The 24,524-nt window shown below is 41.8% G+C and overlaps 1 protein-coding gene across 2 annotated transcripts in view; it reads left to right on the top strand.

Annotated features, from left to right (window-relative positions):
- Positions 1-23,680, top strand: part of SLAMF1 (signaling lymphocytic activation molecule family member 1) — a 39,565-nt gene extending 15,885 nt beyond the window's left edge. For both annotated transcript variants that reach the window (XM_086394546.1, XM_086394547.1), the window contains exons 4-7: positions 8,701-8,799; positions 13,444-13,517; positions 21,048-21,140; positions 22,998-23,680. In XM_086394546.1, coding sequence (XP_086250672.1) covers positions 8,701-8,799; positions 13,444-13,517; positions 21,048-21,140; positions 22,998-23,048 — 317 coding nt within the window. In that variant the 3' untranslated portion in view covers positions 23,049-23,680. The remainder of the gene's footprint in view (positions 1-8,700; positions 8,800-13,443; positions 13,518-21,047; positions 21,141-22,997) is intronic.
- The last annotated feature ends 844 nt before the right edge of the window (positions 23,681-24,524 follow it).

Here is a 24,524-nt window from a genome sequence, read left to right as displayed (position 1 = left end):
CTGAAAAGGGTGAACTCCTGAAGTTCTTTCCAGAGTAAATAGTCTATAAGTCCATTTGTATGTACATTGATAAGAAATGCTAATGAAGGATTACCAAGGTATATATTTGCTAGGGATGTTGTAAAAAGGTGCTGTAAACTGAGTGACTTACATAACCGAAATCTATTGTTTCACAGTTCTGGAGGCTAGAAGTTCAAAATCAAAGTGTCAGTAGTGTTAAGTTTCTTCTGAAGGCCATGAGGGAAGGAGCCGTTCCATGCTTCTCTCCTTGGCTTGGAGATAGCTGTCTTCTCCTTTTGTCTCTTCACATTGTCTTCCCTCTCTGCGTATATCTGTCCTAATTTCCCCTTATTAAAATGACACCAGTCATGTTGGATTAGGACCCACCTGTAATTACTTTCAGAGAAGGCAATGGCACCCCACTCCAGTACTCTTGCCTGGAAAATCCCATGGATGGAGAAGCCTGGTGGGCTGCAGTCCATGGGGTCGCTGGGAGTTGGACACGGCTGAGCGACTTCCCTTTCACTTTTCACTTTCATGCATTGGAGAAGGAAATGGCAACCCACTCCAGTGTTCTTGACTGGAGAATCCCAGGGACGGGGGAGCCTGGTAGGCTGCCGTCTATGGGGTTGCACAGAGTTGGACACAACTGAAGCGACTTAGCAGCAGCAGCAGCAGTAATTACTTTGCTAGGGTTGCCGTAACAAAAACACCACAGGTGAGGTGGCTTAAATAACAGAAATTTACTTTCTCACAGGAGAAAGGAGGCTAGAAGTCCAAGATCAAAGTGTTGGAAGGGTTGATTTTTTCTCTGAGGCCTCTCTCCTTGGCAGTAGATGGCTGTCTTCTTGCTGTATCTTCATGTGGTCTCTGCATGCTCATCCCCAGCGACTCTTTGTATGTCCAGATTTCCTCTTACAAGGACATTAGTAAGATTAGATTCAGATTCACCCTAATGACCTCATGTTAACTTGATTACCTCTGTAAAGACCCAGTCTCCAAATAAGGTCACATTCTAAGGACTTCAACATATGAATTTTTGGGGAAACACAGTCAACCCATAACACAAATAGAGATCCCCTGCCCTGCCTCCAGGGATGGGGAACCACAGCATTCGAGAACCAAATCACACAGCTAGACTGTGGCATGCCATTTTCAGTACACCAGATTGCCTAAATATGGAAAACAGAATTTTATTATTTCGTTGATTTGGGTTTGCAAAGCAATATCACTAATTTTTAAAATACCATGCTTGGTTCAACAAACAAAATATTACTGAGATTCTGCTATGTTCCAAAGGTGTGCTAGGTGCTGAGAACACAAAGACAAAAAAAAGACACACTCTTTGCTCTTAAGAAAGGGAATAGCTCTATAAGTAACTATTATTCCAGGTTAAGTAGTACGATAGGGGCAAAACAGAAATATGTGCAAGTGAACCCAGAGGACGGAATGATTGACACTGTTTCAGGGAATCAGAAACAGCATCACGGAGAATGTGACACAAACTAGGTTTTGAAGAATAAATAGAAATTACCTAAGCAGATAAGAGAAAGACACTCAAGGCAGAGAGAAAAGCAGATATAACTGGGCCTTGTTCTGTATTGTCCTATGGTATTCTGATGGGAACTAATAGATAGTTTTAGATAGAGGAGTAATGTGATTAGTTTTGCATTTCAGAGAGAATTTTCAGTGGTGTGGACAGTAGACTGTGGTGGGGAAGAAGCAGAAGGAAAAGAAACTAGCTGTGGGGAGGGCCCATTATTGCAGTCACCCATCAAGAGATGATGAGTCCTGAGCCAGAGCACTGGCTGTTCCTTTAACAAAGATCCCATTCAAGGGAGGGAAATCCCAGTCTTGGGATGATGTGGTGGGGTATGAGGATTTACTAGAGGTCTGTTTGTCATCTATAATAAGGACAGTGATCTTGAGACATATTTCACTTTCGTTAATGAAAAATTCAAATGGTAATGATGTGATGAAAGCAAATGTGTCATGATGTCAGCACTGGTTCCCATCAGGACTCAGACTAAACCACACAAGAACATATTTGTTTCTCAAGATCTTTTTTCCTAACAATTGTCCAGGCTCTCCATCATATATTCATCTTTATTCCAATTGTTATCTCACTGTTTTACAGCAAGAAATACCTTCATATCTATTGTTATGAAGCCTCTTTACTACAAAGTACTTTCTTAGTGGCTCAGTGGTGAAAAAAAAAAAAAAAAATCCACCTGCCAATACAGGAGATGCGGGTTCAATCTCTGTGTCAAGAAGGTTCCCAGGAGAAGAAAATGGCAACCCATTCCAGTATTCTTGCCTGGGAAATCCATGGACAGAAAAGCCTGGCAGGCTACAGGGTCCCAAAGAGCTGGACATGATTTAGCAACTAAACAACAACAACAAAAACAAATCCAGGGGTGCTACCAAGCCTTCTCCTAGATCATGTCAATGTGGGCCAGTTCTGGACTGTCAGTGACTTGCTGCCATCCTTCATGACCGTGATCTGAAATAGTTCTGTCTGTGCAGTAATGAGTAATACTAAACCTTAAACAGTTGAACTCAGAGGGAATGCCCCTGGGAGCTCATTTTGAAAAGAGGACCCCTTTCAGTAGATTAGCAAAAGGTTGGCTCAGCAAGTCTAGGTTAGCTCCGTGGAAGGAAAATCTGACGCCTGCCAGTGAGCTCCGGGGGCTCCCCCTTTCTAACAAGGCCATCTCATCAAAAGGGAGCTCCCACTGTTACTGCGTCATCTAGCTGTTCTGTGTATAGGCAAGTCCGTCTCCCTGGTACTCCCAACCCAGGAAGTGTGGCAACAATCCTGGAAGGATGAAACCTGTCCCCTCTCACGGACCAGAGCCCTGTCACTTGGCCACACCTGCTACACAGGAAGCTGAGAAATGTAGTCCTTAGCTGTGCAGTCATGTGACTGGACAAGACTTGCTTTGTCGGGGAAGGATGAAAATGGGTTACACCCAGTAGTCCCTGCAACATGATGCTGGGTGGTATAGGCAAGTGTGAGGGATTTTTCTGGAAGCTGAGAACTCTGTGTAATAATCTTTACTTGGGTGGTGCCATATCTTAAATTAGTGTATGGTTTGGGACCACCCTTCCCCCACTCCCAATTCTGAGAGGAAACTGCCACCAACAAAAAGGTGTCTCTTGAAGACGATTGACTTCTTCAAGTTGATGTGCTTCAGGCAGAAGGCCTTACTGACAGAACCACATGAAAGGCAGGAAAGAGATATGGCACTCTCAGACCGTTATATTAGCATCTCGGTATCTCCTCGGGTGAGCTACATTTGTTTCTCAGATTCTTTTTATTTTCTTCTTTATCTCCCTAAACAATTAGAGTTTGGGGACTTGAGAGAGATTTTTGTGTTTCTGTGGCAGCAGACTTTCAGAGATACATGAAAAAGGCCCTTCAGCCTTTTCCTTAGAAGTGTGGCTACCTGCCAAGTTATCAGGTTTAAACCACAGCCAATCAAATAGAAGACCAAAGGATGGAAACTCATGCAAAGAACTCTTCATAAATGGCACTGGAGTTCTCAACCAGCCTGCTCAGCTCTCTCTAAGAGGTTCCACGGAGGGGGAAAGTCCTAAGTCTCCTCTTTAAGAATGTTCAGGGACTTCCCTGGCAGTGGTTAAGACTTTGCCTTCCAATACACGGAGTGTGGGTTTGATCCTTGGTTGGAGAGCTAAGATCCCATGTGCCTTTGGCCAAAAAACCAAAACAAAGAACAGAAACAACGTTGTAACAAATTCAATAGTTTTTTTAATGATTTTTTAATTTTTTTAAAAAGAAGACTGTTCAGATAAGGATTCTTTTTGGACGAAGAATGGGACCTGTGGACCCCAGAACAATGTTGGTCTGATTTCTGAGCATCGTCATCCTGAGGGGCCTCACTATATGACTGAGCGAAAAGAGGGAGAGCAAAAAGAGCCAGAGTCTCTGCTACAGGAAGTGGTGGTTTGAAAATGGGAACACAGATGGTGCTGAGAGCACAGATGCACACCTTCTTCCTGGTTCCATTTGGCTATAATAAAGCACTGCCAAGTAGGTCATTGATTGTTCCCGTCTACTCCTGCCTTGGGCCATTCAGAAGGTGACCCTGCATTCCTTCTGAGACCTTCTTATACTTTTGTGTATATGCATGTATGCTCAGTCATGTCTGACTCTTTGCAACCCCACAGACTGTGGCCCTCCAGGCTCCTCTGTCCATGGAATTTCCCAGCAACAATACTAGAGTGGGTTGTCATTTCCTCCCTCAGGGGATCTTCCCGACTCAGGGATCAAACCTGTATCTGCTGTGTCTCCTGCACTGGAAGGTGGATTCTTTACCACTGAACTTAGAGTTCTGATAATTCTTAGCCAAAGGGTATATGATAGTCTTCTCCAAACTTCATTCTATGGCTCCTAATTTAATTTAACTTAAATCACTTGTCCATCATGTGCATATTGAGTGCCCCCTGCCCTATACTGTGTCATGTGGAAAGGGGAAGGCATGTGAAGTATAAGGTACAGGGTCTACCTTCAAGGAGTTTACCATCTAGATAGGACTCCTACACCTTACTGGGTTAGAAAAACATGATCATGTTAAAGAAACCACTATTAGAATTCCTCTTTGGGAGGGAACAGAGCTTCTTTAGGATAAAGAGCTTCATAAATGCTTTATGAAGAGTGTAAGCTGCTCTTTATGGAGAGCAGAAGATAAGACCTCCCTCCCCCAAAGAATCCAGCTGTAGGTTAAATACTTCTGTGTTATAATGGGGGAAGGTGTTGCTTGTGTAGGTATAGAAACAGAAAGATAGGGTCTGAGCCTCGCATGTGTTAGAAAGCTTCCCTTTTCACGATGGAATCTGCTCCTTGTGAACTTTCAAATCTGCAGTAGAGGATTCGAACCCATGACATTCTCTTTGTTTGTTTTTGCTACACCACACAGCATGCAGGATCTGAATTCCCAGACCAGCTACTGAGCTCATGCCCCTTGAAGTGGAAGCATAGAGTCTTAACCACTGGATCACCAGGGAAGTCCCCCAACAAAATTCTTAGTATAGGTTTTTTGGTTTTATTTTTTTTGTGTGTGGAAATGGGTGAAGGCACTGAACCTTGCACTCAGGACAGCTCAGACTAGAGGGCTGCAGGAGAGAAATTAAAGAGATTGTGGGCATCCCGACCCCCACAAGCTGTAGAAGTAGCTTTTTGTTGTCCATATTTATTTAAATTGCCAAAGGCAGTCCGTGACATTTAGTTTCCATATGCATATCATAATTGAATAAGAGCACCAAAAAGGTGAACACCAAGTGTAGAAGCTACACCTGGGAAGCGTGTGGTGAATAAACATCAATTCCACTTGCCTTGGGAGTCCCAGGTGGTACTAATGGTAAAGAACCCGTCTGCCAATGCAGGAGATGCAGGTTTGATCCCTGGGTCAGGAAGATCCCTTGGAATGAGGGCATGGCGACCTACTCCAGTATTCTTACCTGGAGAATATCCATGGGATGGAGAATCTCATGGACAGAGGAGCCTGGTGGGCTACAGTTCTTAGGGCCACAAAGAGTCGGACACAACTCTTTGTTGTGATAAATTGGAAGTGATTTATCATGCACGTACCACATGCTAGATTCTAGGCATTACTCTAAGCACTTTCCATATGTTATTTCATTGGTTCATCAGAACAACTCTGCGAACTGAATATTTTTATGTTTGTTCTGACATTGAGGAAACAGGGACCCCAGAGGGTATGAGGCCTCTGGAGGTCACAGAGCTATCAAGTGGTAGACCCAGAATTTGAGTCCATCTGTCTGGCTCCAGGTGCCCTCCCTGAAGACAGTCTCCACAGCAAAGATAATTTTCAGATGTAGGACATAAATCAAGGGGCTTCAGAGTCCAAAGGAGATGGAAGAATGGGAGCTGGAGTGGAGGGAAGAGTTACACAGAGGAGTTAAGCTTGGCCTGGGGCCAGGGCTAGGCAGGCAATGGGACTGGTGAAGGTGCAGTGGGAGGAAGCAGAGGAGAGACACATGCAGATGTGGGATGAAGGTTGGTGAGGGGTGAGCTGGGACCTCAGAGAGCTTTTGACTCAGAACATCTGCCAGGCGTCCTACCCTTCTGCTGCTCTCATTGTAAGAGGCCTCACCTCCATAGGCTAAAACAAACTGTGAAGCCTTCAGGTCTCTTCTCACCCGTTTTGGCCATTGCCTTCTTCTGTGACTCTAGGTATGCTTGCCTGGGTCTCTGTTTTCTCAACATCAAACCAGTGAGCTGAGCCCGATAAGCTCTGTAATTCCTTTAAAGTTAAAAAAAAAAGTCTGTGGTCCTATAACTTACATCCTCCAATAGATTCATATTAATTTGTATCCAAAGATTAAGGGGGAAATTAGGGCTTATGAAATGTCTTTCAGGACTGTGACCAGGTTGCCTTTCCGATGTGGCTGACCTGGCAGAAGTGGGTCATGTATGTCATAGGACAAGAGGAGCAGATAGCTTTCATCTTCCTGAGACCCTGAAAAGAAAGAGAGAGCACTTGCTATTGTGTCCTCTGGGCCATAATATGCCCCAGTTATTTTTAGTTTATGTGAGTAGGTAGGTGGCTGGGCTGTCACAACACAAGAAACTCTCATTTGGCAGCTGTGACTTATGCACTTATGTCATCTTCTATTTTCTAGTTTTACTTTAATTTATTTAGTTATCTTGCTATTTTCTAGTTTTAGGTACATCACCTTATTGGTTTTATTTTTATATAAAAGAAATTTGAAAGAAATGCTATTTTTTAAATTCACTTATGTAGTTGCAGTGCTTGTCCTGTTGTTTTAGAAGATCTCAAAATACACGAGGGAAGAAAAAGAGGAAATAGTCTTGAAATACTACATGCTACTATAACCGTTTACTGGGTCCATCCCATGGGTTGAAGAAACCTGGCGGTACTTAGGCTGTGGGCCCTGCTTCTTTATCTTAGGATTTGAAAGGTTTCTCTATGAGTTTTCTGGTGTTGGCAACATAAGCACTAAATAATCAATCTGTCACTGTTCCTCAGATACACACACACACATACACACACGTGAAGTGGGCTCTCAGCAGCCCTCAGCCATTCAGGCTAGAGCTGTTCATAGGCAACTCCAGCTTCCGCAGTGACTCTGTACTCACATTTCAGGCTTTATGTAAATTTAGTAGCCTTCTTACAACTCTGCTTGCACCCTTGCTTTTTGACTGGGGGTCATGAGACTGCTAAAATTGTTATCTGGCTGAGTTAAAATATGTTTAGTTCTGGGAAGAAACTCTATAATCAAGATGCTTACAAAACCCCAGTTCGGTGGGACTCCCTGGGATGACTTGATGAGTTAAAGACCTAGAAAGAAAAAAATCTTTTCAAATCCTGGAGGCAACTTCTGCTCATCTATCAGGTCCAGTTGGATCTTGGCAGGATGCATTTTATCAGTTTGTTGCAACTTCAGGCTATATCTCTGGCCAACTCTGTAAATGTCTGAATTGTGTCTGTAAGTACCCTGTCCTTCTGTCCTCTACTTATTCCTTTCTTTCAGTTACTTCCCAACAAATCTATCACAGGTTTAACAACAATCAGCCTGATTTCACAATCATCTTTACAAGTTACCCTTACTCATTAATGTAACAGTGCCTCCTGATGTCTTTCTATTTAGAATGTGAATGCTATTACTTCACTTAGAAACCTAGTGCTTTGGGTTGTCAGCCACTGTTCATTACCCTGATGTAACTTAACCCCAAGCCCATACATCTCCCTGAGTCTCCAAGAAGTCTGTCTTCAATATTCAGCCATGTTTCTACTCTTAGACCAACCTATAGTTCTCAAGGATCTCTGTGCCCTCTTCCTTATCCACAAAATGGGAGTAATGAGTATCTACCTCATAGGATTGCTTTGAGGATTAAATGCATTAATAGACAATGCACTAAAAAATGCTTGGTCCATTGTAAATGCTCAGTAATTATCTATTATTATCTTTTTGAGCTAAATGTCTTATTTATTAAGATGCTGCTCCTGGTTCAGAAGGATTTGGTAAAGGAGGGAGAGGAGAGAAAACAATGAAAACTGGCTCTCTGATTTTTAACTTAGTGACTGGTGGTCTAGTGCTAATATTAAATGCGGGAATGATTCAGAGGAAAACTACATGCTTTTCTTTCAGTTCAGGTCTAGTTAGTTCAATACAATTATTTGCATGGAAGGACAATAATAGCACTACTGTGTTTATTTTAAAAGTAAAGTAGATCCTCCTTCCTCGTGGTGTCTCATGAGAACTGTGTGGGAGTGTGGGGACAGCATGTGGAGCCATTGTGTTCTTTTTACCAAAATGGATACGGGACACATTAGAAATTTACAAACAGAGAAACCTAGCAGAGATATGGACTTAGGAAAAAACAAAGATAAGTTTAGCTTTAGTCATGTGGTAAAATGTCTCAAGTGAAGTGAAAAATAAAACATCTGAGTAGAAGAGTCTTTACAGAAACTAGGTGTATGGAAGTCAAGTATAGCGACGGAAATCAGGATAAGGAAACAGATCTGGAACTCTTCAGTGGGCTAAATTTGATCTCTAAAGCTATGAGAATTAATGTCTCCCTTGAGAAAAAACATAGGCAGAAAACATGAGGCTAGGTCTCCCCACTTCTGCGTGGGATGTTTTTAAACTCACAGCACTTTTGAGTTTGCCCTTTAACTTTTTTTTTTCCAGAATCAAGACAATGGGGACTATATGCTGGGCTCTTCTTAGGGGGCATCGTTGGCATTATCATGATTCTCCAAGTGGTGATACTACTGTTGAGAAGAAGAGGTAGGTGCCTGACAACAAAGAGATTCTTATCAGACTCCCTGTGGTAAGCAAGGGACCTCTCCCCATGAGCACTTGCTCTCACCACTTTGGCTTTCTGCAGGGAGCAAGCACCTTTGCAAAAACACTAAATAAACATATCCTGAGACTTTGTTTAATTCAGTCTCATTCAACATGTCTTGCTTGATCCACCCCCGCCCCCCCACCACGCTAGTCTATAGGGATGAAAGGAAAGATGAACCACAGATATCTAACACAGGAGACATTACACAGATAATTTAAATTCAGTATAACTAGCACTGCATCTGAAGTGTGTATAGGATGCTGAAAGGGGCCAGATAAGAGGCTTAAACTAGGAGCAGAATTCAGAGGAGTCTTGGATCTTGTTCAAGGGAAGCTATATCTACTGACTGATAAAAAGAACCTTATAGTAAGATGTTTTTACCCAAGGGTTGAAACCTTTCTATAATTTCTTTTTACACTTAAGATATGTCTCTCTGAGACTTAGCAATGGGGTAACCAAGGCACAGAGAGGCTAAGTGACTCCTGCAAGGTCACCCAGCTGGTTGGTGAGGGAATCAGAACTGCAAACATGTGTTCCAACTCCCAGGGTATGTTCCTCTGGGAAGGCCCACAGGTCATCAGAACACAGCAGAGGGAACACAGTTTACTACGATTTAGCACATGTTCTGACTCACCTTGGTCAAGCGTGCAATCCATGAGGTCACTTAAAGCCAAACTAAATAGTTATGGAAAGTCACCCAGGGTGGACTGAAACAATTAAGGTCCAATGATTCCCTTGAGGTTTCAATGCCAAGCTAGTATCTCCTGGCCTCCACGCTGTCCTCTGATTCAATATCTCAAAGCCATATGCTCTCCTTGGCCACACTACCCACCACCCGCCCACGCTAGCAGCAGAAGCTCCTGCTCCACAATCGGGACAGGTCCCCGAGTCGGTCCACCCACGAGGAAGATGGAACTTCATCTTCACACCACAGATCTGATGGCCAATCTCATTCTCAAGCAGATTAATGTTCTCCACATACAACCTTCTTGGAAAAGCCCTACCTCAGCACTCTGATGTTGGTTTTGCTTATATTAAATAATCTAGGTCATAGCAGGCCACCTACATTGTCTCATTTCCTCCATCTAAGAGGTAGCTGGGGAGGAACTGGGAGGGGGTGGGGCGATTCAGACAGACATCACGATGAAAGCTAATGGGGATGAGGCAGGGTAGCCACTGTTGGCTAAGACGATGAAGCAGCACTGAAATACTAGCAACGAGAAAACTGAGATTAACGTATCTGCATTAACCCTGCTGGCGAAGGCTCTGGGATCCTAACCCACACTCTTTCCTCCGCTACATGCTGCTATCACGTGGTTGCCTCTGAAGGACTAGTACTCCCCACCCACAATAATTCTCTATCACTTTTCCCAACACACATACCCATCCTTGTTTCTGATCACTGTGTGTTCTTTGTAAGCCAGGAACACGCAAAAATCTTGCCTTAAATCTGTGGTTAAAACCTATGCTCAATTACCGTAACCCCATAAGACTTTGTTCAAGAGATTTTATTGGCAACTTCTACTAGCGTCATTTCCAGAATGCAGTCCATGTGAAGCTTTTCAAATGGACTCTCTGGAAATTCCGGGCTCGGGAGGTACATTGGGTAAGAACAGAGATTTTAGCCTTCAAATGCAAACTTTGCCACTTATGAGTTCTGTGATCAAACAGATAATCTAACTTCTCCTCTGCAAAATGGGGATAATAATACATACTTCATGGCGTTTTTGCGGGGATTCAAGAGTCAATACCAGAAAGCACTGATAAATGATGGATGATGGATAAATAGATGTATCGATACATAACATACACAAATAAACAGTGTTTAACGCAGGCTGCTGCTGCTGCTAAGTCGCTTCAGTCGTGTCCAACTCTGTGCGACCGCAAAGACTGCAGCCCACCAGGCTCCGCTGTCCCTGGGATTCTCCAGGCATTACTATTTAAATCCTGTTGCCAGCAGAGGGCAGCACTGGAAGGCTCTGGGACGGGCACAGAGAGCGGATTTAAAGTATCAATACTTGAGGTTAGGGTAGCATGAGACAACTTAACGCCAGTCCAGGTTCGATGCATGATACTGGATGCTTGGGGCTGGTGCACTGGGACGACCCAGAGGGATGGTATGGGGAGGGAGGAGGGAGGAGGGTTCAGGATGGGGAACACAAGTATACCTGTGGTGGATTCATTTCGATGTTTGGCAAAACCAATACAATATTGTAAAGTTTAAAAATAAAATAAAATTAAAAAAAGAAAAAGAAAAAGAATAGTAGACAGTCCACTGCTTTATTTTACAGTGATGGTAGAAGAGATCCATTGAGATGACATGCGTTATCTAATGCCACACAACCACTGAGGACTAGAAGGTAGATGCCCCAATTCTAAGGCCAAGAACTTTTTCATTAGATCTTAAGGTCTCAGTGACTAGAGTTGAGCTGGCTCCTGAAAACTTGTCCCTGCATTGAGGAAAAAATGCATGAGACTGAATTATCTTGATCCAGCAGTCTTTTTGAGAAGCAACATACAGCCTTTTGCATCCTCCGACCGTTTAAGACTGTCCCCTCTATTGTAATTTTCAGCTTGAGCTGACCTGAAAGACTGCAAGTCCTTAAGGGCCAGAATTTATTCTGTACCGTCTGTTCCCCTACAACACCAAGGATAGTGCTGAGTGAGGGTTATAACTGTGCAGACACTCCAGATTTGAACTGAAAGGATGTATTTCACAGAACTAACTTGCAGTCCTTCTGTTATCTCCTCTGATCACTCCAACCTCTATTCTCCATTCCCGTATCCAAACATAAGCACAGTCCTCAGCCAATTATCCACTCAGACCAAAAAAGAGAAGTTGCAACCACCAGGAAGGTAAGCACTCCATGCCCACACCCACACAGGAAAACCATATTTTGGTTTCTTTGAATTCTCTGAGCTTCTCCTGGGGCTGCCCATCATTTCCTCCCCAAGGGTCACACCCTCAAGCAGCACGTTCCACCACCTTTATCACGAACATACACACAAGGCCTTTTCCTTCCAAATAAAAATATACCTCTCCTAAGTGCTATTTCCTCAGAGACATGTCTAGTTTTTTAAGAGAATAAATTAACTGGTGTTAAAATAAGTCTACCCTAAAGACTGTGATTTCCTCTGTGTTAAGCCCCATTGCTTTTGCTTGGACTTTGCAATAGTCCCCAAAACAGGCATCCTTGCTTCTGTTTTTTCCCTCCATCATTCTCACTGCTACATGATGCATGCAAGGAATACCATGAAACATCAGAAAGAATGAGATTGATCTACTGCTTTAGCAAGGAAAATGTCCTCAATATATGGTAAGGGAGAAGGTCGTGTTACAGAGAAGTGTGTATGGAATGACCATATTTGCATTAAAAAAGTCTATACAAGTGTCCAGAACCACACTGTCTAATTTGGTGGTCACCAGCCACACGTGGCTATTTAAATTTAATTAGAATTAAATGCAATTGTTTTAAAAAAATTTTGAAGTATAGTTGATTTATAATGTTGTGTTAATTTCTGCTGCACAGCACAGTGATTCAATTATGCATTTATGTATATTCTTTTTAATAGTACTGAAAGCAATTTAAAATTGAACTGAGTTGAACTGAAGGTTCAATTCCTCAGTTGCATTAGCCTCAGCTCAAGTGCTCAGTAGTCACGTGAGACTTGTGGCTACTTAGATTGCTGACAGGGAATATTTCCATCATCAAAGATGAAGTTCTATTGTACAGAGTTCATCTGGAAGGAGATACATCAAACTGTTGAAAACTATTACTTCTGAGAATGAAATCATACTGGTTACTGAGTGAAGGAGGAAGGAGGAAGGAGGAACTACTTTTTGCTCTCTACTATTTAGGTTTTTGTAGCAATGAATTATTTCTATAGATTTAAAAAGAAAAAAGTTTAAAACTATTTAAAAATTTAAATGTTCTGCAGCATATTAATTTTCAGAGACCCTGGACTTTGAGGCGGGGGGGGGGGGGGGGAAAGATGGTAGGCATTAGAATGACATGGCAGCTTTATTCCAAATAGTCCCTGGCCGATCATCCCTCTTACACCCCTCCCACTACACATCTACCGGTTCCCCAGAAACTAGGAGTTGAGAAAGCTGTGAATGAACCTCTATGAACTGAAGAATACAAAAGAGGTATAAATAACTTTCCATACCCTTAAAAAACTTGAAATTCTAATAGGAGACTAGATATACACATCAAACAATAGAGAGATCAAAATAATCAAATGGCATATCAATTACACTTAACAATTACATGTAACACTATGTGCCAGGCACCGTCCTATACACTTTACAGGTAATATCTCATGTAATCATCACAACAGCCCTGAGAGGCAGGTATTTCCATTTCATTTTACAGATAAGGACATTAGGCCCAGAGAGATAGAGTGACTAACCTAATGCCATAGGACAAATGTGCACGGGATTTGGGACTCGATGCTTTTCTCTATGGTACTTCTGGGGTAGGTGGTATGCATCAAGGTGCAAAGACCAGAGAAGTCTGAGCAGAGAGTTCATGCTGGAAACCAGAGAGAGAGACATAACAATTATGGTTTCTTTTCCCCAGGTAAAACAGACAATTACCAGCCAACAACGGAAGCAAAAAGCCTTACTATCTATGCCCAAGTCCAGACATCAGGTGTAAGTTCTATATTTTCTTTGTCTGGGGTGGACCTGTCATGTTTCCCATGGACTCCCTGGCCAGTCAGTTCACTTTGCATGCCTGACATTCGTTGTTGTCCATGAGTTATGAGGCAGAAGAAATTTGGAAAGCAGAAGGCAAGAACAAGAGCTCTCTAAAAGGGCATTAAACTTCAGTGTCAGATGGGATGATTTATTATTTGAAATGATGGGAAACACTGGGTATTTTTCTAGCCATCTGTTTCTTCATAGGAAAAAAATGAGGACACTAGAAACATGTAATGTATGGCTCCTTCCCTCTCTGGCATTTTAGGAGTTTACAGTTCCATGTTATCAAACTCTTTCCTTCTCTAAGGAAAAGGATGCAGCTTAAAGAGAGAGGGAATGGTTGAGAAAGGCTATTGTGTGCCATGTTGGTTTGATCCAAGTTTAAGAGTTTGCAAACATCAAAGAGATAAAGAAGGAGGATCTTGAGGATTCTGCCTAGAGAGTGGTTGGTGAGATGGAAGAGGGTATGTAGGCAGGAGATGAAAGCAGAACTGTGATGGAGTGATGGTTGGATTGAAATGGAAGAGCTGGATTTTAAAAAAGAGTCAAGATAAAGTTGAGGAGCAGATATGTTAGAAGTAAGAGGGTGGCTAAAGGATAATGGTTAAATATGAAGATAGTACATCTCTGGGAGTTGGTGATGGACAGGGAAGCCTCACGTGATGCAGGGCATGGGGTTGCAAAAAGAAGGACACGACTGAGTGGCTGAACTGAACTGATGAAGATATTATAGTTTTTCAGAACTGAAAGCAATTCTAAGTGATGTATAGGCCAGAATCTGACCTTTAGGCTATAGGGGAAGGCAAATTCTTGAGTAAAAGATATGAAGGTAAATACAGTTTTGATTAACACCTTGGGAAATTGCATCAGATGACAGTAAATGCATTTCTGTAAGCCAGAGATTAACTCTTGGACAAAAATCTTCTTTCTGCTGTCCCCTAGAGGCCTGGAGGATTTGTTTCACAGGCCATGACTACCATTGAGAACCAAACTCCATTTAAATATATGAGTCCCAAGAGAACCTCTTTTGCATTTATACTTTTAGGTAATCAGGTTCAAGTTTACCACGGTGCCTTCCCTATCTATTCGATCCCATGTTGTTAGCATCTCTTTTTACTCCCTGGTGGCTCAGATGGTAAAGAATCTGCCTGCAATGCAGGAGACCTGGGTTCAATCCCCGGGTTCAGAAGATCTCTGGGAGGGGGAAATGTCAACCCACTCCAGCATTCTTGCCTGGAGAATTTCATGGATGGATGAGCCTGGCAGGTTACAGTCCATGGGGTCGCAAAGAGTCAGACACAACTGAGTGATTAACAGCATAACATGCATACTAGACAGTGCACAATCTGTAAATGTCACCTCAATGAGGTATCCTATCTTCATATCCAATAAAGCCTTCTCATCTTGTTTTCCTTCAAGAGTTTTGACTATCCTTGTCCCTTTCTACTTTCATATGTATTTTAGAATCAGCTTCTCAAGCATCACAAAAAGAGGAAAAGTCCTATTAGGATTGCACTGAATCGGCACATCTATTATATTTGAGGAGAAATTATATCTCTCAGTGTTGAGTCTTTTAGGACCATAAAACTAACCCCTAGATCAAGGAACAGAACATCATCCGGACCCCTAGAAGACCCTCTTGTATGTCTCCTAATCACTCTCTTCTCTCTCCTCCTCAAAGATTCCTTATCCTTACTTCCTAGAAATAAAGTTTACTCTTTTTTTTTGACTTTATAAAAATGGAATCCTACAGTATTTTTCCTCCTATGTCTGGTTTCTTTTGCTTAATATTACCTTAATAAGATGCATCCATGTCTTTGAGCTTAGATACAATGCATTCATAGTCATTGCTTTATGGTATATCAATATATGCATATACTAGAGTTTATTTTTCCAATCAACTATTGATGGACATTTACTTTATTTCTAGTCTGAAGGATTATGAAAACTACAGCTATTCATATTCATATGTGTGCTTCTTGGTAGATATGTGTACATATTTTTGGGGGGATGTGTCTAGACGTAGAATTGCTAAGTCATACAGTATACATGTCTTCAAATTGACTAGACAAGGCCAAGCTGTATTTCAAAATATGCATATCAATTTACTTTTTTGCACCTGTATACCAGAGTTTCAGCTGTTACACATTCTAATCAAAACTTGATGGCGGTGTTGTTCAGTCGCTAAGCTGTGTCTGACACTTTGCAATACCATGGACTATAGCATGCCAGGCTTCCTTGTCCTTTGCTATATCCTGGTGTTTGTTGAAATTCATGTCCACTGAGTCGGTGATGCTATCTAACCATCTTATCCTCTGCACCCCCTTCTCCTTTTGCCTTCAGTTTTTCCCAGCATCAGGATCTTTTCCAATGAGTTGGCTCTTTGCATTAGTTGGCCAAAGTATTGGAGCTTCAGCTTCAGCATCAGTCCTTCCAATGAATATTCAGGATTGATTTCCTTTAGGATTGACTGGTTTGATTCTTTACAGCCCAAGAAACTCTCAAGAGTCTTCTCTGGCACCACAATTTAAAAGCATGAATCCTTTAGTGCTCAGCCTTCTTTATAGTCCAACTCTCACATCCATACATGGAAAAACCATAGCTTTAACTATATGGACCTTTGTTGGCAAAGTGATATCTCTGCTTTTTAATACATTGTCTAGGTTTGTCATAGCTTTCCTTCCACGGAGCGAGTGTCTTTTAATTTCATGGCTGCAGTCACCATCTGCAGTGATTTTGGAGCCTAAGAAAATAAAATCTGTCACTGTTTCCACTTTTCCCTACTATTTGCCATGAAGTGATGGGCCTGGATGCCATGATCTTAGCTTTTTGAATGTTGAGTTTTAAGCCAGCTTTTTTCACTCTTCTCTTTCACCTTCATCAAGAGGCTCTTTAGTTCCTCTTCTCTTTCTGCCATTAGAGTGGTGTCATCTGCATATCTGAGGTTGTTCATATTTCTCCTAGCAATCTTGATTCCAGCTTGTGATTCATCTAGCTCAGCATTTCTCATGATGTACTCTGCATATAAGTTAAATAAGTAGGGTGACAATATATAGCTTTGATGTACTCCTTTCCCAATTTGGAGCCAGTCCATTGTTCCATGTCCAGTTCTAACTGTTGCTTCTTGATCTGCATACAGGTTTCTCAGCAGACAGATAAGGTAGTCTGGTATTCCCATCTCTTTAAGAATTTTCCACAGTTTGTTGTGATTCACATTGTCAAAGGCTCTAACATCATCAGTGAAGCAGAAGTAGATGCTTTTCTGGAATCCCCTTGCTTTCTCTAGTGTTGGCAATTTGATCTCTAGTTCTTCTGCCTTTCTAAACCCAGCTTGTACATCTGGACATTCTCTAGCAAGTTTCACCTTGCTAGCATGTGAAATGAGTGCAACTGTGTGGTAATTTGAACATTCTTTGGCATTGCCTTTCTTTGGGATTGGAATGAAAACTGACCTTTTCCAGTTCTGTGACCACTGCTGAGTTTTCCAAATTTGCTGATGTATTGAGTGCAGCAGTTTAACAGCATCACCGTTTAGGATTTGAAAGAGCTCACCTGGAATTCCATCACCCCCACTAACTCTGTTCATAGTAGTGTTTCCTAAGGCCCACTTGACTTCACACTCCGGGATGCCTGGCTGTGGGTGAGTGACCACACCATCATAATTATCCAAGTCATTAAGACTTCTTTTGTATAATTCTGTGTATTCTTGCCACCTCTTCTTAGTCTCTGTTAAGTCCTTGGCATTTCTGCCCTCTCTTGTGCCCATCCTTTCATGAAATGTTTCCTTGATATCTCCAGTTTCCTTAAAGAGACTTCTAGTCTTTCCCATTCTAATGCTTTCCTCTATTTCTTTGCATTGTTCACTTAAGAAGTCTTTCTTATTTATTAGCCTTTTAAATTTTAGTCATTCTGCTGGATACCTTTTTATAGTTTTATTTTGCATTCCACTAATTATTAAGCAATTGAACAATTTTTCATATTGTTTATTGCCGTATTAATATCCTCTTTCCTAAAGTGGCTGTTAAATCCCTTACCCATTTTTCCTTTGAGTCGCAGTCTATTCGGGGTGGGATTATCATAAGATACTTAAATATTTTGGGCTTTTTGGCAGTTGTATGTTAGCAGATACCTTCACCCATCTTATGGTTTGCCTCTGAAATTTCTCAGATACATTTTGATAAAGGAACATTCTCAATTTTTCCATAGAACAATTTAGTAATCTCTTCCTTTGTAGATAAAACTTTTTGTATTCTGGTTAAGAAATTTTGAAGATATTCCAGTTAAGAATATTAGAAGATATTCTTCTACAGTCTTCTACAAACAGTGTGGTTTATCTTTTAAACTTATGTCTGTTATGTATCTGAAAATGATTTTTTGAGTATGGTATGAGATGGGTTGTTTTATATTTTTCCATATGTATATCTTATTGACTATATTTAAAAGACTGTTCTTGACCCACTGCAGTGCCACATCATTATAAATCAAGGGTCCGTATATGTGTGGATCTATTTTGAAGTTCTCTATTCTGCTCCACTGTTCTAGTTATTTACACTTGTACCAGTACCATACTGTCTTTACAAACCTGTGCTTACAGATTCATTATAAATCTGTGGTTCACATGGTAAAGAATCTACCTGCAATGCAGGAGAGCCAGGTTCCATCCCTGGGTCAAGAAGATCCCCTGGAGAAGGGAATGGCAACCCACTCCAGTATTCTTGCCCAGAGAATCCTATGGACAGAAGAGCCTGGCGAGCTACAGTTTGTGAGGTTGCAGAGTCAGACACGACTGAGTGACTAACACTTTCTTTCTTTTCACTTGTTCTCCTTCAAGTTCTTGGCCATTTTTCAGTTCAGTTCAGTTCAGTCGCTCAGTCGTGTCCGACTCTTTGCGACCCCATGAATCGCAGCACGCCAGGCCTCCCTGTCCATCACCATCTCCCGAAGTTCACTCAAACTCATGTTAGTCCTTTGCATTTTCATCTATATATTTTAGATTCAATTTTCAAGACCCTTAAAATTTTGCTGGAATTTTAATTAGAACTGCAGTGATCGACTTGAGAAGACCATGTATGTTTTAATACTGAATTTTAAATTCACAAAATGTTATGTCCTTTCCTTTATTTAGATCTTCTTTAATTTCACCCAGTTACTGCTTGAATTATCTTCTACAACATTACTTCCAAAGTGCTGGCTAGCTCATTTTTACTAAAACAATCTTTTACTAAAAGCATTACCTGGGACCTAATTAGAAATGCAGAAAGTTCCCACCTCAGATCTTCTGAAATAGAACCAAACTTCTAACAAGATCCTTAGGAAATTCTTATGCACATTAAAGTGTGAGAATTCCTGCTGTACCCCAACCACTTCCAGTAGTGGGTAATTCACTGCCTCTCTCCAGTACTCTTGCCTGGAAAATCACATGGATGGAGGAGCCTGGAGGGCTACAGTCCATGGGGTCGCTAAGAGTCGGACACGACTAAGTGACTTCACTTTCACTTTTCACTTTCATGCATTGGAGAAGGAAATGGCAACCCACTCCAGTGTTCTTGCCTTGAGAATCCCAGGGATGGGGGAGCCTAGTGGGCTCTCGTCTATGGGGTTGCACAAAGTTGGACACGACTGAAGTGACTTAGCCGCAGCAGCAAGACAATTCATCCCACATTTGAGCACCTCTTACTTCCCTGGTGGCTCAGATGGTAGAATCTGCCTGCAATGCAAGAGACCTGGGTTCAATCCCTGGGTCAGGAAGCTCCTCTGGAGAAGGGAATGGAAACCCACTCCAGTACTCTTGCCTGGAGAATATCATGGACAGAGAAGCTTGGAGGGCTACAGTCCATGGGGTTGCAGAGAGTCGGTCATAACTGAATGACAAACATTTTCTTTCTTTTCTTTTACTATTAGAAAGATCTTCATTATACTGAACCAAAATCTTACCCTAAAGCTTCCAACCTTGGTTTAAAGCTAAAGTATTTTATAGAACAAATGTAATTCCTCTTCTACGTGGCAATTCATCAGACATATGAAAAGAAAGATCATGTCACACCTTGAATCTTCTTTCCTCTAGTAAACTTTTCCAATTTCTTATCTCTTCTATCAGATGACAAGATTCCAAGTGTTCTCCCATTAAAACCCATGGGCTTCATCGTTAAGTCTTTCTCTATGTTCAGGAAAGGGAGAGTATAATATTATTCTACATCAGGGCCGCTATGTATGTTGAAAGGATGACTTTCTAGGCATCAGATATGTCATCTCCATCTTAGAGAGATGTGGTCTCAGTTGACACCTACACTGATTTTGTCCTGGTATCATGGATTTTAATTCATTCTTAGTAACATTAACAAACATCGACTGAAGGTTCTTGTGGGCCCAGCACTGCTTTGTAGGGAATGCAAAAAAATATATATATATATATATATAGGCTATTTGTCAAGGAAATGATGGTTTGTTTGGAGAAGCAACGTATAAATATATCAGAGTGTCTTGTATACAGTGCCATAATGTGAGAATTAGACTTTAAGTACCTAAGGAATTTAAGTAAAGGAGAGGTCATTATAAGTTGGGGTAACCAAAGAAGAATAGCATGATGGAAAGTACACGTGCTTTACGTTAAAATCCTGGCTTTGATACTTCTTGTATGTGCCATAAAGAAAGCACTAAATCTTTCTGGACTTTAGCATCTTCATCTATGAAATGTGAGTAACAATAGTATTTAACATATAGAGTGGTTGTGAGACAAATGGGAAGATATATGTGAAGAACTTTGTACACTTAAAACACTTGCATATGTATGGTTATTATTAACTTCGATATTTAGTTAGGAAAGAGAACTGATGAGAAGCCATGATAGTGAGGAATAGCAGGACCTCTGCATGTTGTGAGTGATATGTGTGTGTGTGTGTGTGTGTGTGTTATGTGTGTGTCACTCAGTCGTGTCCGACTCTTTGCAACCACATGGACTATAGCCCACCAGGCTCCTCTGTTCATGGGATTTCCCAGGCAAGAACACTGGAGTGTGTTGCCATTCCCTTCTCCAGGGGATCTTCCCAACCCAGGGATCAAACTTGGGTCTCCTACATTGCGGGCAGATTCTTTACAGTCTGAGTGTCAGAGAAGTCCTATGTAGGTGATACGAATGAGACTAAAATACTATATAAGTCTCATTCTCATCAACTATCCATGTAAGAGCCACACCAATTTCAGTTCACTATGAGGAAGACTTTTAACACAGCTGGGAAGTGGTAATGGTAAGTCAGGCTGCCTCACAAGGCTGTAAGCTCTAAGACGTCACTCGAGGAGTCTTAAGCAAAGCCCAGGGAGTTGAGTTCCAGGGGATCTGGGGGAAAATTTTCACCTGAAAAGGACCAAATGACTCCAAAGAACTTTTCAGCTCCTAACTTCTTGACTCTGTGCTTCTCCATGAGAATTAGATGGGAAATAACTTGCTGCTCAACTAATGGCTTATTTACTTTGTTTCCCTTGTAGTCTGTTCAGAAGAAACCTGACCCCCTGCCAGCACAGGACCCCTGCACCACCATTTACGTCGCTGCCACAGAGCCTGTCCCAGAGCCCATCCAGGTGAGGTGTCACTCTGTGCTTCCTCTCTGTAGAGAGGGAATCGGTGGAGGCCGGGAAAGGGTGGAACCTGTGTGGAGCTGAAATGGGGAACGCAGGTCCTGGCAAGCAGGCAGCAAGGAGCATCTGCAGCCTCGATTGCAGGGCTTCTGGGAAAACCCTCATGGCTTCTCACCTGCTCGCTTTCTCTTCACTGGTGTTTCTCTGAGAGCTGTCTAAGGACCACAGCAGAATCAGCTGGGATATTTCTTAAAAATAAAGATTCTGAGAACTTCTCTCTAAGATCTGTTCAATCAGAATGTCTATAACAGGTCACCAGGCATCTGCACATTAAAAAACATCTTCCAAGTGATCCTGATGCATGCTTAAGTTCAGGAATTGCATCTTGAGTCCAGGACTTCTCAAGTCCAGCTGCATATAGCCAGGGGAGCTTTGTAAAAATATCCATGCCTAGTTTCCATTCAGCCCTATTTATCAGAATATTTAGGAGTAGAGCTCTGCAAACGTGTAAAGAATATGACGCCTAGCCCACCTGTTTTATCCCATTGCAAGATCAGAATGGAGTAAGTTTACTTGAAAAAAAATCTTCCTTTTACTAAATGAACAGAAGTAAATTCTGTGCTGAAGTCTTGGCTCCAGTTGGGCTTCATAAAATAAAGCATTTTAGGAGATAATGGAGGATCAAAAGACCACAGAAATACCTACTTTTACCTATTTTCCTCAAGCCTACTGTACACATACCCAGCAATGCCTGGAAGGATGCCTTGTCTTCATTTTGAGGTTTAGTTACAGAACACTCCTATCCAAAGGGAAGTAAAAACATAAATCTGACTTTAAAAGGTTTAAAAAATCATGTAGATTTTTTTTTTCCGGAAAACAAAACAAAAGTTTATTACAATTCTTACCATTCATCACTCAACAATTAGTTTTAGTGGCCATCAACCTTGTCTTTCTTTATCCACACACAAGACTTCTAAAGGATAGGAATAGTTTAGACGTTAAAATGGTAGCATGCAGACTATTTTAAACTTAAAATCAAGCTTAATTATCTGTGACTTTAATTGAAGAAAAAGAAACTGAAGACACATAACACAATTACTGAAGCTTGTGTGTGTGTGTGTGTGTGTGTATGTAATGATGCTTTCTTGGGGAAGAAACACAGCACTTGGCATATATTCACATTTTGCAGCAAAACCACCTGAATTCCCCCACTCCTGTCTCTTTGTGTCTCTGACTCTTGAATCTCCTCTCCTTATGAGAATTCTCTTCTCAGTCTTCATCTCCTCCCCATCCCTCTCCCACCTGAACTGCTTCTTCCTTGTCCCTTTAGGTCTCACTGATCTTCCCTTTTTTTTAAACTTGGTAATTTAGAACTTTCTTGGCTGCTCTAAATTGAGTGCTTGTCCTCAGATGACTGGGTCAGTTGTCCTAGTCTCCCTGATGGCTTGCATATGCTTGAAGGAGACTGTAGCCCATCTGTGGGCAGGCAGACAGTCTGGGGACCTGAGTGCTGCCTCTAGCTCTACAGTTTCCCAGAGGTCTTGTGGTTAGCACTTTGCCTTCCAATGCAGGGGATGTGGATTTGATCCCTGGTTGGGGAGCTAAGATCCCACATGCCTCATGGCCCCAAAACCAAAACATAGAACAGAATCAATATTGTAACAAACTCAACAGAGACTTTAAAAATGATTCACAGCAAAACAATCTTGACAAACCCAGCTGTGACAGACGCTGAGCAAGTTGCAATGCTACCTGATTCTTGAGAACCTTTCCTTTTCCTAAGCATTACACTTTCCATTTATAGCCTGTAAACCTAGTGCTGGTCCCTCCCCTCACAGACTTGTTCTGTTTTTCCCCCAGGAATCAGGTTCCTTCACGGTCTATGCCAGTGTGACGCTTCCAGAGAGCTGACATCACAGACTTAGTGAAAGGACTTTCCGAAGGAATATAGAAGAGCCAAAATAAACACTGAACTTGGTCCCGGATCCCAAGCATTTCGTGACATCTGCACATCTGCATTCTTCTCGGTTCGGCTCCCTGGTGACGTTGCTTCCACATATACCTGTGAAATGGATACGGAAGTGAGGCTTCCCAAGGACTTAGCCTGCTCTGCACATGGCCCAGGCTCAGAGCAGAGAGCTAGTTGATACAGCTTTACATCTCCGGGGTGTAGCCGATGAAATGGATAATGCTGGTCCAGTGAGTCTGGACCTTCAGGCAACCATCAAGTCTTGCCGCAACTTGATGATGAAAGCTAAAGGCAGAAAGCCAGCACAGGACATCTAGGACCTATCTCAGACAGCTGACCATGGAGTCTGGAACCGCTTACACCTTGGCTGCCTGTACGCAGTCTGGGAGCTGCTCCCGATCACCAAGTAGACTTGATCAAGGCTCTGTGCCTCAGTTTCTCTCTCTGAATAGACAGTGAAGGATGAACTCCTCATTGTATGTAAAACACTCTGACATTATTCTATCAAAGAAGCTAATAAAGTATTTTATTTGTAAAACCTGGAAGCTAAAGAGTCAATAAACTGAAAACATGATTTTGAGGTCTCTGAGCTTTGAATAACGGAATGAAAAAAACCTAAGATTCTTAAGAGTACTGTTCTGTGGAAATGGCAGTCAGATTTAAAGAAAATTGGCCAGTGTTTGCTATTACAAAGGAACTTGACTTTCACTTCCCAAAATGATTTTTAAATCCTAGTTCTCTATTTACTCCATTGAGCAACGAACCTGGAGCCTCAACTAAGACTGCAAACTGATTGTGAGACCATTTTACATCCATGGCCTCATGTCTTCAGGGTCTCTATCAAACATGTCTTAATCTTTGCATACCTGTCCTCACCACTAAACCTATCCTGAAGTAGAAAATTAACATATTTTGGCCCAACAGTTTCAACTAATTGAATACTTCATAGTTTAAATTATAGGCTGCAGACAGAAAGAGCCTCTTCCAGTGAAGTCCTATTTCCCGTCTATTCTCTGCTTTCAGACAGGCCTTCTTGAATTTCAGCACTTCTTCTTTCTGATAGGGTCTTGTATGACCTCAGCAAACACTTTAGGAAACTGCCAACAGTCTTACAACCATAAAACAAGAGTCACTAACTTCCCAGCTCAAAACTCTGAGGTCCTCATAGCCTTATACTTTACCCTCTCTAGTCAATCAATTCACATTTTAGTTCTGTTGTTCAGTGCATCTCATTTCTTAGAACCAATTCCAGGTGTATTCCAATTTGTGATGAACAGAAACGGACACTGAATTGTTTATATAGAAAAGGAATCTCCTGAAAAGATGCTGGTTAGTCCCAATAACTACTGGGAGGTTCTGTAAGATGATGGTTTGAAAATGAGCAAGAAGAGGGGAAACTTTGGCTGCGGCTAGGAGTA

This window comes from Bos grunniens, chromosome 3 (assembly GCF_055505025.1).
Source record: "Bos grunniens cultivar Pamir isolate PY7600 chromosome 3, Bosgru_T2T1.0, whole genome shotgun sequence".
In the NCBI taxonomy this organism is placed as follows: domain Eukaryota; kingdom Metazoa; phylum Chordata; class Mammalia; order Artiodactyla; family Bovidae; genus Bos; species Bos grunniens.
Note: the sequence above shows the minus strand (reverse complement) of the source record. Positions and strands in the feature narration are given on the sequence as shown.